Here is an 18,947-nt window from a genome sequence, read left to right on the forward strand (position 1 = left end):
AGGATAACAAAAGCAGGTCTGATGTGACTTACTAGCAAGTAGGGTAAACATAGCAGAAGGATCTCCACCATAATCCTGGACTCCCAAAAATGGAATTGCTCCTCTCTGAGAATTGTATTGTGATAAGAAATAACCAGACTGTGTGAATAAAGTGACTAATACACCCGAGAAATCTAAGAGATGTTTTTTTTTGTCTATAGTAAATTGAGAATCATGTCTCTAAGTTTATGCCTCTGAAATATGGTGATGAATTCAAAAGTATACACTGAATATTAACATCGGTGTTCTTTTTGATCCACAGAGAAAGGAGGCAATCCTTACTGACTTGGTTCATGTTGGAATAAGAGCTTTAACCAAACCTATCTCAGAAATCTGAGTAACCAAAAGAAAAGATAGAAAGTAACTGCTATTAAGGCACTATTGTCAACAGTGAGATTCTAACAGTACCTTCCTGGAGAGTCTCCATTTTCATCAAATAGGATCATATCTCCAGAAACTCCAGTAAAATTGGTTTTCATCAGGGAGTCCAAAAGTTTCCGCCCATCAATTGGCTTCATTGCATCACAGAGCCCTGCATATCCTGGACACAGGGACATCTGCATGTTGTGGAGCCCATAAGCCATAGAATAGATTGCATTGATCACAAATCCCATTTTGGAATCTTGAACATGGTGCGTTCTCAGAGTCAGAGAGCCTGTTGAGAAATACATTAAGGATTAACTTTGAAGGATTATCCAGTGCCTCTCTACAACTACATTCAAAGATCTTGAACAATGGAAAAAATTCATCAGACTTAAAACCAGGCACCACATTCAAAAACATGTGTTAACATTTTGTTCTTAGCTCTCCTATACCATTTGTAGATTTGTTTTAAAATGTTGAAAATTGGGACATCAACCCAGCCATAAAACCTTCAACTTAAAATTCGTCTTTTCTGCAAGATGTGCTGGGGTCACATTGATGAAGAACTTATGGGAATGGCCAACTTGATATTCACTGCATGAGAAGACCAGGAAACAGGGATTGGATAACCCAGAGAACTAAAAGTCAATGAAATAATTTGTAAAAATATTCTGCTATTCGTAGACTATAGCTTAGTCCAATCATCAGAGAGGCATCATCTAGTAATGAAAAGAGCAGATGCAGAGACCCACAGGCAAATATTAGCTCAGGAAACCAACTGGAAGGATTATATAAACCAGGAGTTGTGGGTGATGAAGGGCACAAGAACATGGCCTACAATATCAAGTAAGCAGTGTTTCTAGGGATTCACAGAGACTGAAGTTACAATTATGGAACCAGAATTGGTCTGAGCTACATTCTCTGCACATATGTTATTGGTTATATAGTTTAATGACCTTGTGGAAGACATAGCACTGGAATTGAGGTTGTCTCTGTCTTTTTTTCCTGTCCTTGGGACACTTTTCCTCATCCTGAGTTGCCCAGTCCAACCTTACCATGAGAAATGAGCCTACTCATGCTGTAATTTTTGTGCCACATTCCATTGGGATCCCTTGGGAGACTTGCTCTTTCCTGATCTTGGAAACAGGAAGGTAGGAGAAGAGTAGAGAGAGATGAAATATGTTTCCTATGTAATATATGAGCAGATAAACAAACAAACAAAGGAATCCTGAAGAAAGATGTGATTCCCTAACAACATTAAGACTTGCTTCTTCCAGTGACTTTTGACAGAATAACACAGTATTTTTGTGCTACCCATTTACTTAATTGTCAATTTAATTTCACAAATAACCTATGGTACTGTAATACTATACCTTCCTGGCTCACAAATGTTCAAACAATATTCATTTCTCCAAATGGCAAATCCTAGCAAAGGGAAATATAGCCTGTAATATTTGATCTCTACCATACTTATTTAAAATTTTTTTCACCAACCTACTTCAGTCTCAAGCTTTTTTAAAAATCTACAAACTAACACAGTAGAAATTATGGAATAAAACACTAAACAATGAATTTATTAATTCAGTAAATGTTATAATGTCAAATTAAATATGAAGTTGTGTTGATTTTGAACAGTATGGAAACAGAGATGAATGAAGTATGGGTTTATAGATAAAGAAAACCTTATTGCTAATCAGGTAATTTATGTTTTAATATTTAAAATATAAAGATTAGGCATAGTTTTATCTAGGTAAACACATTAGCTTATACCAATGTATCTATGTATGGTATTTTTTTAAAGGATTATAGAAAAGTATAAGTGGAATGAGGTATCAGTCAAAAGGGAAAAAACAAACATACTGTATAATATGTGGGTTTGGAGTTTCTTTATGATTTTCATTGAGAACTTTTCTCTATGAAAAAATACAATGAAAATTAAAGAACTTGTACAATTTACTTTAGCCGGGTTCTGAATATATAAGTATAAAAGATAAGATTGTTAGCAGCTTATATATTTGATATACTCACAAGTATTTCAGAAAAAGAAATAAAAGATTTTTTTTGTCTTATGTTAAGCAAAGATCAGTTAGAAAGCCATGAACTGACAAATGACAATTTGGTTGCTGTAAAAATAGAAGAAAATAATGCTTAGATTATTAAAGAGAGAGATATTACTTTGCTTATCATGACAGTAGTAGTAAAGGGGAGTTGTGCTCTGATTCAGTACACATTTTGGAAACAAACAAGCTTAACTGATTGGTTATCACTTTATCAGTTTACAGACTCTGTGTTTAGTTTCTGATATTATTCCAATGTTTCAATTGTCATATAAATAAGGATTCCTTAAACCAATACAGTATATTTCAGTATAATACAAATATTGACATAACTCATTGTTATCATTGCCTCAAGAGATATGTACTATTTTTATGAGTGATTCAGATATAGAAAAGTGCATGAATTATTTTTGTTTATCATTTCACAGCTACTTGGCAGAAGAATGAAGGACACATTTACTTATCACAGGAAAAATATATCAAGATGAACCCTCAATTTTGAACATTTATGCTCCAAATACAAGGGCACCCACATGTATATGTGAAATCCTTGTAAAGTTCAAACCACATATTACACAATACACAATAATAGTAAATGACTTCAATGCCCCACTCTCATCAATGGACAGATTGTGGGGACAGAAACTGAACAGAGACACAGTGAAACTAGCAGAGGTTATGAACCAACTGGAATTTACAGACATCTATAGGACATTTCATCCAAAAACAAAAGAATATACTTTCTTCTCACCACCTCACCATACTTCCTCCAAAATTTACCATATAGTTGGCCACGAAACAGGCCTCAACAAATACAAGAAGATCAAAATATTCCAATGCATTCTGTCAGATCATCATGGACTAAGGCTGGTCTGTAATAACAATAAAAACACCAAAAAGCCCACATACACATGGAAGCTGATCAATGATCTGCTCAATGATAGCTTGGTCAAGGAAGAAATAAAAAAAGAAATCAAGGAATTTTTTTAGAATTTAACAAAAAATGATACCACTATATACTTTTATTCCAGAGATGCAAGAATGGTTCAACATACAGAAATCAATCAACATAATCCACCATATAATCAAACTTAAAGAAAATAACCACATGATACTCTCACTAGATGCTGAGAAAGCATTCAACAAAGTGTAAAACCCCTTCATGATAAAAGTCTTAGAAAGAAAAGGAATCCAAGCCCCATACCTAAACATAATAAAAACAATGTACAGAAAACCAGTAGCCAGTATCAAACTAAATGGACAGAAACTTGAAGCAATACCATTAATATCAGGGACTCGACAAGGCTGCCCACTGTCCCTGTACCTACTCAATATAGTACTGTAATTCCTGGCTAGAGCAATTAGACAACAAAATGAAATCAAAGGGATTCACATTGGAGAGGAAGAAGTCAATGTATCACTATTTGCAGATGATATGATGATATACTTAAGTGACATCAAAAATTCTACCAGAGAAATTTTACAACTAATAAACAACTTCAGCAAAGTGACTGGCTATAAAATTAACTCAAACAAATCAGTTTCCTTCCTGTGCTCAAAGGATAAACAGCCTGAGAAAGAATTAGAGAATTGACATCCTTCACAACAGTCACAAAGACTACAAAATATCTTTGGGTGTCCATAACCAAGCAAGTGAAGTATCTGTGTGAAAACAACCTCAAGACTCTTAAGAAGGAAACTAAAAAAGATCTCAGATGATGGAAAGATTTCCCATGCTCATGGATTGGCAGGATTAAAATTGTAAAAATGGCCATCTTGCCAAAAGTAATCTACAGATTCAATAAAATTCCCACGAAAATTCCAACTCAATCTTCATAGAGTTGGAAAGAGCAATTTGCAAATTCATCAGAACAGCAAAAGACATAGAATAGCATAATCTATTCTCAACAATAAAAACAAACTTCTCTGGGAATCACTATCCCTAATCTCAAGCTATATTACAAAGCAATTGTGATAAAAACTGCATGGTATTAGTACAGAGATAAGTAGGTAGATCAGTGGAAAAGAATTGAGAATCCAGAAATGAATCCAAACACCTATGGTCACTTGATCTTTGACAAAGGAGCTAAAAACATTCAATAGAAAAAGGACAGCCTCTTCAACAAATGGTTTTGGCTCAACTGGCAGTCAGCATGCAGAGGAATGCAAATCAGTCCTTTCCTATGCCCTGTACAAAGCTCAAGAGCAAGTGAAACAAATATCTACACATAAAACCAGGTACACTAAAACTATTAGAAGAGAAAGTGAGAAAGATTTTAGAACACATAGGCACAAGGGAAAGTTTCCTGAACAGAACACCAATGGCTTATGCTCTATGATCAAGAATCGGCAAATGGGGCCTCATGAAATTGGCAAGCTTCTGTAAGGCTAAGGACACTGTTAAGAAGACAAAACAGTAGCCTACAGATTGAGAAAGGATATTTACCAATTCTCCATCTGATAGAGGGCTAGTATGCAATATATACAAAATACTCGTAAAGCTAGATGATAGAGGATTAAATAATCCCATTAAAAATGGGGTACAGAGATAAACAAAGAATTCTCAACTGAAGAACATCAAATGGCTGAGAAGCACCTAAAAAATTGCTCAATATCCCAAATCATCAGGGAAATGCAAATCAAAACAACCCTGAGATTCTACCTCACACCAGTTAGAATGGCTAAGATCAAAAATTCAAGTGACAGTAGATGCTGGTGGGAATGTGGAGAAAGAGGAACACTCCTCCATTTTTGGTGGGGTTGTAAGCTGATACAAGCACTCTGGAAATAAATCTGGCAGTTCTTCACAAAACTGAAAATAGTACTACCTGAAAACCCAGCTACTCTACTCCTGGGCATATACCTCAAAGACTAACCAACATATAACAAGGACACATGTTCCACCATGTTCATAGCAGCCTTATTTATAATAGCCAGAAGCTGTAAAGAACCCAGATGTCTATCAACAGAGGAATGGATACAGATAGAGTGGTACATTTATACAATGGAGTACTACTTCACTATTAGAAACAATGACTTCATGAAATTCATAGGCAAATGGATGGAACTATAAACTATCATCCTGAATGAAGTAACCCAGTCGCAAAGAACACACATGGTATGTACTCACTGATAAGCAGATACTAGCTCCAGAAAGCTTGGAATACTCAATACCCAAAAAATAATTCACAGACATTTTGAAGCTCAAAAAGAAGATGGGGATGCCTCAGTTTTTCTTAGAAAAGAGAACAAAATTCTCATGAGAGGAAATGCAAGGTCAAATAGAGAAACAGGGATTGAAAAAAAGATAACTCAGAAACTGCCTCACCTGGGGATTCACCACATATGCAGTGACCAAATTCAAGTACTATAGCTGGTCCCAAAAAGTACTTACTGGCAGAAACCAGACAGAGATGCCCCCTCAGGGACTTTGCTAGAGTCATATAGATACAGCTGAACATGTCTGCAGCTAACCCTTGGTCTGAACTTGGGGATCCCAATGAGGTTGTTAAAGAAAGAAGCTAAGGAGCTGAAAGGGGTTGCAACCTCATGGGAAAATAATAAATTTTTAACCAACCAAACCCTCCAAAACTCCCATGGAGTAAAACACCATCTTCTGTGCACACTTTGAGAGACTTATTAATCTAGTTGAGTAGGAAGCTGAAGATAGCAGTGTCTGGCATCAATGTGAGAAGAGACTTTTCTTCTAGAGAGGGCATGTTTTCCTAATGCAGGGAATGACAAGGCAATGGGTTAGAGAGGGGCATCAGAAGGAAGTGCACCTTTGTGAAGGCAACTGGAGGGTAATGGAGGATGGGAGCAGTGCTGGGTAAAGGGTCTAGTTCTCAAATGTAAATAGAGTATCAAATAAAAAAATTCCAAAAAAGCAACAAGAGGCATAATGATAAAAACTTGTTAAGAACCATGAAGCTTCATGTTATCAAGCAAATTGCAGTGGCACGAGTTATGTAATTAAATGGTCCATTTTATTCAAACATCTCATTCACTAAGCAGTAAAAAAAAGCAAAGAAATATTAATTACTTGGTATGATGATGCTCCAAAGAACCCAGATTCTATAGCAGTATTGACATAGCTCATGGTCACACCCAACTTGATGTGAGGTTCTGTGCTAGATAAAATTGTCATCTCTCTCTCTCTCTCTCTCTCTCTCTCTCTCTCTCTGTCTGTCTCTCTCTCTCTGTCTCTCTTTCTGTCTCACCAAAACTAGAAAATTTAGAGGAAATGGACAATGTTTTATACAGATACCAGCTATCAAAGATAAATCAGGATCAGATAAATCATCTAAACTGCCCCATAGCATTCAATGAAATAGACGCAGTCATCAACCCCCTCTCGAAAAAAAATTCTAGAACCAGATGCGTTTAATGCATAATTCTACTAGACCTTGATAAAAGACCTAATGCCCATACTCTTCAAACTATTTTACAAAATAGAAACAGAGATAACACTACCCAACTCATTCTTCAAAGCCACAATTCTGCTTATTCCTATTCTTCACAAAGATCCTATAAAGAAAGTGAACTTCAGACCAATTTCCTCATGAACACTGATGCAAAAATGCTCAATAAAATTCTTGCACACTTAATTTAAGAACATATCAAATTTATCCTTCAACATAATCAAGTAGACTTCATTCCTGGGATGCAAGTATGTTTCAATATATAGAAATCTATCAATACAATCCACCATATAAACAAACTCAAAGGGAAAAAAAACACATAATCATCTCTTTAGATGCTGAGAATTCTTTTGACAAAATTCAGCACAGCTTAATTTTAGAAGTCTTGGAAAGGTCGGGAATTCAAGGCTCATACTTAAAACATGGTAAAAGCAAGAAACAGAAAACAGGTAGCCAGAAACAACAAAATGGTTAGAAGTTTGAAGCAATCCTATTGAAATCAGTTACTAGACAAGGCTGCCACTCTTTCCCTATCTATCTAATACAGTACAGGAAGAACTAGCCAGAGAAATCAAACAGAAAAAAGAGTTCAAAAGGATGCAAAGTGGAAAGGAAGAAGTCAAAATATCACTATTTGCAGATGATATGATAGTATATTTAAATGACCACAAATATTCCACCAGAGAACTTCTACAGCTGATAAATAACTTCAGCAAAGTAGCTGGATATAAAGTTAACCCAAACAAATCAATATACTTTCTCTACTCAAAGGATTAAAAGGCTGAGAAAGAAATTAGAGAATCAACACCCTTTACAATAGCCTCAAAGAATATAAACTAGCCGGAGTGACCCTGTCCAGGCAAGTGAAGAATCTGTATGACAAGAATTTCAAGTCTCTGAACAAGGAAGTTGAAGATCTCAGAAGTTGCTCATGGATTGGAAGAATGAACATAGTAAAAATTGCCATCTTACCTAAAGCAATCTATAGATTCAGTACAATCCCTATCAGAATTACAAACCATTTTTTCATAGCATTAGAAAGAGGAAATTGGAAATTCATTTGTAATAATAATAATAATAAACCCAGGACAGAAAAAAACTATTCTCAAAAAACAAAAAACAAACAACAACAACAACCACAAAACTTCCAGGGGAATTACCATTCCCAAAGTCAAACTGTATTACAGATCAATTGTGATAAAAACAGCACGGTGTTGGTACAGAGACAGGCAGGTAGATCAATAAAATAGAATTGAAGACCCAGAAATGAACCCTCACACCTATGGTCACTTGATCTTTGACAAAAGAGCTAAAAGCATTCAATGGAAAAAAGACAGACTCTTCAACAAATGGTGTTGTTTCAACTGGCAGTCAGCATGCAGAAGAATGAAAATAGATAGAAACTGTTAAGCTTCTGTAAGGCAAAAGACTTTGTCAAAAGGACACAACAAACAGATTCAGAAAAGATCTTTTCTATCTGATTGAGGGCTAGTATCAAATGTACACAAAGAACTTAAGAAGTTAGACTCTAAAGAATCAAATAATCTTATTAAAATGGGAGCTAAAACTAAACAAAAATTCCCAACTGAGGAATATCGAATGGAGAAGCACCTACAGAAATGCACAATATTCTTAGTTATCAGGGAAATGCAAATCAAAACAACCCTGAGATTTTACCTCACACCAGTTAGAATGGCTAAAATTAAAAAACTCAGTTGGCAGCTGATGCTGGTGAGCATGTGAAGAAAGAGAAACACTCATCCACTGCTGGTGGGGTTGTAATCTGGTACAACCATCCTGGAAATCAGTCTGGTGGTTCATCAGAAAATTGCACATAGTACTACCAAAGGACCAAGCTATATCACTCTTGGTCATATAACCAAAAGAAGCTTCAACATTTAACAAGATCACATGTTCCACTATGTTCATAGCAGCCTTATGTATAATAGCCAGAAGCTGGAAAGAATCCAGATGTCCTTCAACATAGGAATGGATACAGATAGTGTGGTACATTTACACAATGGTGTACTACTAAGGTATTAAAAACAATGACGTCATGAAAATTCCTAGGCACTTTTTTTTTGCCGTCTGACGCCGCCGAGGTCGCACGAGTGAGGTCTGTCCACTGCAGCCGACATGTGCTACGTCACCTCTTATCTGCTGGCCGCCCTCGGGGGCAACTCCTCTCCTAGAGCCAAAGACATCAAGAAAAGACAGTGTGGGCATCGAGGTGGACGATGACCGACTCAACAAGGTCATCAGTGAGCTGAATGGGAAAAACATTGAAGATGTCATCGCTCAGGGTGTTGGCAAGCTGGCCAGTGTGCCTGCTGGTGGGGCTGTGGCTGTTTCTGCTGCCCCTGGCTCTGCAGCTCCTGCTGCTGGTTCTTCCCGTGCTGCATCAGAGGAAAAGGAAAACGAGAAGAAGGATGAGTCCGAGGAGTCGGATGACAACATGGGATTTGGCTTGTTCGACTAAATTCCTGTTCCCCTGAAAATAAAGCCTTTTTATGTATCTTGAATGGCCTTAAAAGAGAAAGAAAGAAAGAAAGAAAGAAAATTCCTAGACAAATGGATAGAACTTGAAGCTATAATCCTGAGTGAAGTAACCCTTTCACAAAAGAACATGCATGGTAGGTTCTCAGTGATAAGCTTATACTAACCCCAAACACTCAAAATTCCCCAAAATCAATTCACATACATTATCAAGTTCAAACAGAAGGAAGGCAAGGATGTGGATGCCTCATTCTTTCTTAGAAGGGAGAACAAAACACTCATGGGAGAAAATAATGGGACAAAAAGAGGATCAGGACTTGGAGAAAAGATCATCCAGAGACTGCCCTAGTTGGGGATCCATCCCATATGCAGGCACTAAACCCACACACTATTGTTGATGCCAACTAGTGCTTACTGTTAGGCATCTGATATGGAAGCCTCCTCAGAGGCTCTGCCAGAGCCATACTGATATAGAGAAGGATGCTTGCATCTATCCATTGGACTGAACGTGGGGACCCAATGAAGAAGCTAGAGAGAAAAGAATAAAGGAGCTGAAAGGGTCTGCAACCCCATGGAAAGAACAAAATTATCAACTAACTAAAACCTCCACAGTTTCCAGGGACTTAAACACCAAACAATGAGTTTACATGGAGAGACCCATGGCTCCAGGTACACATGCATGCAGCAGAGCATAACATTGTCTGGTATCAATGGGAGGAGATACCTTTGGTACAGTGAAAGCTTGTTTTCCCTGTGTAGAGGAATGCCAAGGCCCTGAGGTGGGACAGGGCAGTTGGGAGAGTAAACACATTCATGGAGACAGTGGAGCAGGACAGGGGATGTAATTGGGGAAAGGGGATAACAACTAAAATGTACATACTAAGAATATCCAGTAAGATGAAAAACTACTCAACAACAAAGATAACATTCCTGGTATAGGAAAATGAGTTAGTTATGCACTCAGTATCATTGTGAATTCATAGTCAATGTGGGACCACCTACAACCACCAACTTACTAAATTATTATAATCCATAGCAATTGAAGAGTAAAAGGTTGTCAAAGGACACTGATTCCTTGCCCTAGGGATTTCCTCTGCAGGAAATCGCTCCCAGGAAATCCCACCCAGGAAATCCCACTTTCTTAAGATTTGAGTTCCCAAAATACCACAGAAGGTCCAGATGACCTCTGTGGAATGTTCCAACGCGCCCTAGGTGTGCCTGGGGGTGTACTGATAAAAAAAATGTATGATTCTTCCCCTTTCAATTTCCTCATTCCCCCTGTCCTCCCCCTCCTTTGTGATTTTTGCCTTTATAAGCCCGTTACACGTTCAGGCCGGGGTCGAACTCCTCTACCCCTGCGTGGTGTATGAGTCTCGACCCCAGCATGCTGGCCTGAGATCTCACTCTGTTTCACTTTCAATTAACTTCCTCGTGCGATTGCAGCAAGTCTGGTCTCGGTGCCTCACTGGGTGCGCACCTCTCCTGAGATTTGAGTGAGGGTCTCCCTTCGGAGGTCTTTCACAATCTATGTTCATTTGCCTTATACCTACATGTAAGTACAGCCTTTCTCCTAATTAAGAAAACTTACCTATTTTACAGATGGGGCCCAATACAGAACATAATTTCCAATTATTGAGACAGTCTCATAAACCCAAGGTAAGAGAGCTGACTGGTCAATAACAAATGGATATTCCTTTTTCTGCCTCCTCAGCAGTGAGATTATATCTATCATCACAGTTGTTTCTGAACTTGTCTTTGTGTGCATGTCATTTCTTTGTATTGAATTCAGATAGTCATGATTGCAAGGAAAATGTTTTATCAATGGATACATCTCCTCATCTTCAACATAATAATTTATGCCATGTATTAGAATTATCTATGAACTTTACTATTTTTCCAATAAAGTATGAGTCTTCTGAACCATAAGACAATCTTGTGTTTCTTGCATTTTCTCAAGATCTAACACTGTGAATTAAAGGAAATATAGCACTCAATCATTATATTTGTTGGGTAATAATTTGTGTTGTTTATTTGTTTGCAGAGCTTGTAATCTTACCATAATATTTGACATTGGTTCTGAATGGAAAATTAGTTGTCTGTGTATTATATTAGCTTGGACTTTACTTATAAGGTATTTCCAAGATATAGTACAATGCTTAGCATTGCAAAATTTATCAGTGGATTATGGGAGATAGCTTGAGCCAAGACTAAGGATGTGAAGTAGGAAAGAATCATCTATGAAAATTCTCTTGTAATAGATGGCATCACATAAGCCCTATTAACACCACATATGCTCATGCTGTGTGAGGCAGCACCCTTTCCAGGAACCTAGGGCTGTATTCACATATACTGATATAGCCACATTCCCAATATTCACAATATCTCTGTTATATAGATTTATCTTAACTACAGAGAAGTGGTCTGCCTGCACCTGGAGCTGACCCTGTGCCAGATCTCTCTGCATCAGGACCTTATTGGTTGAAAGCTTATATCGCAAGAGTGCTGACACACCTAAAATCTCAAAGAAGAACACTTTTGCTTTGAGGGACCTGCCTGGAGTCTTTAGGACACAGGACTTGAGAAGCACTTTTGGACAGGATACTTCTTGTTTCTGTCTTTGCCATGTGCTGACGCTGTGCAACAGTACTCTATACTCAGAGCCCCCTCAAAGAGAGCTGGTTCTCCAAAAGTGCTGACACACAGAACAGTCAAGCTGCTGTCAGAATAAGCAAGACGAGTTAACATCAGCGATAAGCAAATGGCAAGAGGGAAGTTCATGAACCTGAGGAACAGAAACCAAGGCCATGTGGCATCATCAGAAACCAGTTCCCTACGAAAGTGAGTTTGGGATAACCTAACACACCAAAAAAAAGAAAAAAAAAAAAAATTCATGGTGATGTTAGAGGTCTTTAAGGAGATCATAAATAACTCCCATAAAGAAATATAGGACAACAGAGGTAAACAGGTAGAAGTACTTAAAGTGAAAACACAAAAATCAACCAAACAGGTAAAGGAATCAAACAAAACCATCCAGGATCTAAACCGGAAATAAAAACAATATAGAAATTACAAACGGTGACAACTCTGGATATAACAAAAACCTAAGAAAGAGATCAGTACTCATAGACAAAGTATCATCAACTAAATACAAAGCAGAAGATGTCATTAAAAAACATCAGAAGAACAAAGAAAATGCAAACAGCTCAAACCCAAAACATTCAGGAAATTCAGGACACAATGAGAAGATCAAACCTTAACTTAATGACTAGAGAGTGAAGATTCCCATCTTAAAGGACCAGTAAATATCTTCAACAAAATTATTTTTTAAAAAAATCACCCCTAACCTAAAGAAAAATATGTCCATAAGCATACAAGAAGTCTACAGAACTCAGAATAGATTGGATCAGAAAAGAAATTCTTCATATCACATAATTATCAAAATATGAAATGAACAAAACAAAAAAAGAGTATCAAATGATGTAAGGGAAAGAAAGCAAGTAACATAAAAAGGCAAACCTATAAGAATCACACCAGACTTCTCAACAGAGACTATAAAAGCAAGAAGATCGGGGCAGATGTTATACTGACCCGAAGAGAACAGAAGGGCCAGTTTAGGCTACTATATACAGCAAAACTCTCAATTGCTATAAATAGAGAAACCAAAATATTCCATGATAAAACGAAATTTACATTATATCTTTCCACTAATACAGCCCTATAAAGAATAATAGATAAAAAAACAAACAAACGAAAACCCAAAAAACTCCAACACAAGGAGGAGAAACTACACCCTGAAAAAAGCAGAGAAGTAATCTTCTTTCAACTAAAATACACGACAGCCACACAACCATAATCCCACCTCTATGAACAAAAATAACAGGAAACAAAAATTACTTGTTCATAATATTTCTCAACATCAATAAATTCAAATTCTTAATAAAAAGATATAGACTAAGAAAGTGGGTACATAAATAAGAACCAGCATTTTGCTGTATACAGGAAACTCACCTCAGTGACAAAGACAGACACTACCTCAGAATAAAAGGCAGGAAAAAAATTTTCCACACAAGTGGTCCCAAGAAAGAAGCTGGGGTATCCATTCTAATACTGAATAAAATTGACTTTTAACTACAAGTTATCAAAAAAGGTAAGGAAGTTCACTTCAAACATGTCAAAAGAAAAAAAAAAAAAAAACAAAACACCAAGATGAAATCTCAATCCTGAATATCTATACTAGAAAAGCAAGGGAACCTACCTTTATAAAAGAAACTTTACTATAACTACAAGCACACATTGCATCTCACACAATAATAGTGGGAGACTTTAATACCCTATTCTGATTAATGGACAGATCATGGAAAGAGAAACTAAACAGAGACACAGTGAAATCAACAGAAGCTATGAAGCAAATAGATTTAACAGACATCTATAGAACATTTCATACTAAAAGAAAAGAATATACCTAATTCTCAGCATCTCATGGTACCTTCTCCATAACTGACCTTATAATTAGTCACAAAACAGGTCTCAACAAATACAAGAAGATTCAAATAACCTCATGCATCCTATTAGATCACCATGAATTAAGGCTGATCTTCAATAACAACAAAAACAACAAAGGGCCCACATATACAAGGAAGCTGATCAACTCTCTACTCAATGATAACTTAGTCAAGGAAGAAATAAAGATACCAGACGTTTTATGATCTAATGAAAATGAAGGCACAATATACCCAAAGTTATATGACACAATGAAAGCAGTGCTAAGAGAAAAACTCATAGTTCTGAGTGTTTCAAAAAGAAACAGAAAAGAGCATACACTAGAAGCTTGATAGCACACCTAAAAGCTCTAGAACAAAAAGAAGCAAATATACAAAAGAAGAATAGACAGCAGGAAATGATCAAATTCAGGGCTGAAATCAACTAAGTAGAAACAAAAAGAACTACAGAAAGAATCAATAAAACCAAGATATGTTTTTTTGAGAAAATCAACAATATAGATAAACAATTAGCCAGAATAACCAGAGGGCAAACAGAAAATCCAAATTAACAAAATCAGAAATGAGAAGGGAGACATAACAATCTTAGAAAATTGAAGAAATCATCAGAATCTACTATAGCACGTATACTCACCAAAACTAAAAAATAGGGCTGAAATAGACAACTGTCTAGACAGATACCAGGTACCAAAGTTAAACCAAAATCTGATAAACCATCTAAACTGTCTGATAACCCCTAGAGTAATAGAAACAGTCATCAAAAGTCTCCTATCTAAAAATAGCTCAGGACCAGAGGAGTTTAGTACAGAATTCTATCAGACCTACATAGAAGATCTAATACCAATACTCTGCAAACTATTCTACAAAATAGAAACAGAAGAAAAATACACAGTTCCTTCTATGAGTTCACAATCATGCTTATACCTAAACCACACAAATACTCAACAAAGATGAAATATTCAGACCAATTTCCCTCATGAATATCGATGCAGAAATATTCAATAAAATTCTGGCAAACAGAATCCAAGAACAAATCGAAATGATTATCCATATTGGTTATGTAGGTTTTATCCCAAGCATGGAGGGATGGTTCAATATACAGAAATCCACCAACATAATCCACTATATAAACCAACTGAAGGGAAAAAAAAAACATGATTATCTTATTAGATGCTAAGAATGCATTGACAATATTCAACACCCTTTCACATTAAAATCTTGGAAAGTTCAGGAATTCAAGGTTCATACCTAAACATGATATTAGCATTATTCATCAAAACAATAGCCAATATCAAACTAAATAGAGAGAAACTTGAGGCATTCTCACTAAAATCACATACTGGAGATGGATGCCCACTCTCTCCCTACCTTTTTAATAGTCCTGCAATTCCTAAACAGAGCAATTAGACAACAAAAGGAGGTCAAAAGACACAAAATGGAAAATAAGAAGTCAAAATATCACTATTTGCAGATATATCGCAGTATACTTAGTGACTCATAAATTTCACCAGAGAACTCCTAAACCTGATAAACAATGTCAGCAAAGTGGCTGGATCTAAAATTAACTCAAACAAATCAGTAGCCTTCCTCTACCCAAAGAATAAACAGGTTGAGAAAGAAATTAGGAAAATGACACCCTTCACAATAGTCACAAATAATACAAAATTTCTTGGTGTGACTAGAACCAAGCAGATGAAAGGTCTCTATGTCAAGAACTTCTAGTCTATGAAGTGAAAAATTGAGGATGTCAGAAGTTGAAGAGATCCCCCATGCTTATGAATTGGAAGGATCAATGTAGTAAAAAAAAGGCCATCTTGCTGAAAGCAATCTATGAATTCAATTCAATTACCATTAAAATTTCAACTCAATTCTTCATAGAGCTTGAAAATTCATTTGGAAAAACAAAAAACCCAGGATAGTGATATTCTCAACAAAAAAATCTTTTGGGGGAATCACCATTTTTGACCTTAAACTGTATTACAAAGCAATAGTCATAAAAGCTGTATGGTTTTGGTACAGAGACAGGCAGGTAGATCAATGGAACAGACTTCAAGGCCTAGAATGAACCCACATACCTATGGTTACTTGATGTTTGACAATGGGGCTAAAGGCATCCAGTAGAACAAAGATAGCATTTTCCTCAAATGGTGCCAGTTCATCTGGCATCAGCATGTAAAAGATTGGAAATCGATCCATTCCTATTGTCCTGTGCAAAGCTGAAGTCCACATAGATAAAAATCTCCACATAAAACCAGATGAACTCAAACTAATAGAAGAGAAAGTGGGAGAGAGCCTCAAACAGATGGGCACTGGGGAAAATTTCCTGAATAGAACACTAGTCTCTTATACTCTAAGATCAAGAATTGACAAATGGCACCTCATAAAGTTGAAAAGAATATGTAAGGCAAAGTACACAATCATTAGGACAAAACAGCCACCAACAGACTGGGAAAAGATCTTTGCCAATCCTATATCTGATAGAGGGCTATTTTCCCATATATACAAAGAACTCAAAAAGTTAGACATCAGAAAATCCAATAAGCCTATTAAAAACGGGTACAGAGATAAACAAAGAATTCTCTACTGAGGAATATCGAATGGCTGAGAAGCACCTATTCACCTATACCACTCTTTGGAATATATTCAAAAAATGCTGCAGCATATAATATGGAGAGAACCCAGGTGTCACTGAACAGAGCAATTGATCCAGAAAATGTGGTACATTTACACAAAAAAGTACTACTCAGGTAATAAAAATGACTTTATGAAATTGTTAGGCAACTGGATGGAACTAGAAAATATCATCCTGAGTGAGGTAACTCAATCAAAAAACAACAATGTCAACAAAAACAAAACAAAACCAAAGCACATGGTACGCACTCACCAATAAGTGGATATTAGCCCTAAAGCACAGATTACCCAAGATACAATTCACAGACCACATAGAGCTCAAGAAAAAGGAAGACCAACATGCAGTTTCTTCATCCTTCTTAGAAGGGGGAAGAAATATATTCACAGAAGGAAAGAGAGAGACTAAGTTTGAAGGAGAGACTGAAGCAATAGCCATAAAGAGACTGCCGCACCTGGACATCTGCCTCACTAACAGCCACCAAATCCAGACAATATTGGTGATGCCAAAAAATGCTTACTGACAGGAGCCTGATATAGCTGTCTCCTGAGAGGCTATGACAGTTCATTACAAATAGAGATGTGGATGCTCACAGCCAACCATTGAACTGAGAATGGGGTCTCCAATGGACAAGTTAGAGAAAGGATTACAGGAGCTGGAGTTGCTTGCAAGAACAACAGTACTAACCAACCAAAGCTACCACTATCCAAAGATTGCAAATGGTTGGATCCATGGTCCCAGCTGCATATGTAACAGAGGATGGCCTTTTTGGGAATCGGTGAGGGGAGAAGCCATGGGTCCTGCCAAGGCTAGGTGCCCCAGGGTAGGGGAATGTCAGGTGTGAGGGGGTCGGTAGGTTGGGGAGCACCCTCATAGAAGCAGGGAGATGGGGAATAGGATAGGAAACTTATGAAGTGGAAACCTGAAAATAGGATAACATTTGAAATTTAAAGAAAATATATACAACAAAAAAAGAATAGATATCTTAAAGAAGGGGCAAAAAATTGCTGAATGAACAGAGTAAAGAATTTTAAGGAAGAAAACCTGAATGGCCTATATAAAATGGTTTGTTAATTCAGAAAGATTTGACCAATATTATTCATTTAACTCTTTGATTTATTGTAAATATCTTTATTTTGTGTCCATAATTAAATTTGCATAATTGGGCAACACAACTGATCCCTGTAGATTTGGAAAGTTCCAGAAACATCAGAATTGCAGTGGGGAACCATATACTTCTCCATGCAGGATGCCAACGTTCAGGTTTATGACCAGTAAACTGGTCGATAGTCCTCAAATAAATGGTTGATTTGAGACAACTATAATTGTTTCATATACATTGTGGAATTTTAAAGAACTTCCATATATTTTTATGTAAATGAATCTATAGGAATAAGAACCCAGGTTGTAATAAGAGCCTGGGACAAAAATTCAGATACTTCATTTGTATTATAACAGACAAGCATCTTTTTCTCACTTTGATCTTTCCATCATTACTGCAAGCATTCTTTTCTGTTAATTCCATTTCTACTGTATAATTTTAAATGTAGTCCACTAGAAATGTTATTCTGTAGCCTTAGTATATCTTCCAGATAGCCCTGAATGATTGTATTTTCATGGTCCCTCATGTTGAAAACAAGGAAAATTATTGTTTCTAGTAGAGTTGCGAGAATACACTCAAGAAAACACAATTGGAAGTCACACACCAATGAGAAACTGCAAATAAGTGAAATCTCGATGTTGCTTTTCACATGATATAATGTACATTTAAGATATAACTCGATTAGTCTGAGGTAAATGCACAGTCTACACTGTCCACATTTGAGAATTTAATAATCACTATACTAATTATTCAGGTTTCTGATAATAAGGTTGCAAGAAATGTTTTCTTTAAAGTTTTGCTTCTAATTAAAAAGAACAATCATGCTAAATTAGAAACTCATCTTTTATAATGAAGACTGTAATTGATATAAAGTAGAAAATTCCAAAAGTATAAATTACTTTGCTATAGCCAAACCTTCTGTAAAGAGCCGAGCTGCAATTACGAAGTTCACAGATTTTACACAAATAAGACTAATTTGACTAGAGTAGAATATATGGTCATGAAATATTAGGGAAATAATATATCTGATATTTGTATATGACTCCTGAAAATCAAATAATCCTATTAAAAATGGGGAACAGAGCTAAACAAAGAAATCTCTACTGAGGAATATTGAATAGCTGAAAAGCACCTAAAGGTATGTTCAACATCCTTAGACATCAGGAAAATACAAATCCAAACCACCCTGAGATTTCACCTCACACCAGTTAGAATGGCTAAGATAAAAAACTCAGGTGACAGCAGATGCTGGCGAGGATGTGGAGAAAAAGGAACATCCTCTGTCATTGGTGGGATTGTAAGATGGTACAGCCATTCTGGAAATCAGTCTGGAGGTTCCAT

General features: G+C 36.5%; 1 protein-coding gene and 1 pseudogene across 3 annotated transcripts in view; one reads left to right on the plus strand and one right to left on the minus strand.

The window, feature by feature from the left end:
• GRM5 (glutamate metabotropic receptor 5) overlaps positions 1–18,947 on the minus strand; it is a gene marked incomplete at both ends in the record, with an annotated part of 544,087 nt that overhangs the window by 107,532 nt on the left and 417,608 nt on the right. For both annotated transcript variants that reach the window (XM_080912141.1, XM_080912140.1), the window contains one exon: positions 448–694. In XM_080912141.1, coding sequence (XP_080768267.1) covers positions 448–694 — 247 coding nt within the window. The remainder of the gene's footprint in view (positions 1–447; positions 695–18,947) is intronic.
• LOC308416432 (large ribosomal subunit protein P2-like) lies at positions 9,017–9,395 on the plus strand (annotated as a pseudogene). Its single transcript has one exon. The product of its transcript is annotated as a large ribosomal subunit protein P2-like (transcript).

Source organism: Micromys minutus (assembly GCF_963924665.1).
Source record: "Micromys minutus genome assembly, chromosome: 2".
NCBI classification, from domain to species: domain Eukaryota; kingdom Metazoa; phylum Chordata; class Mammalia; order Rodentia; family Muridae; genus Micromys; species Micromys minutus.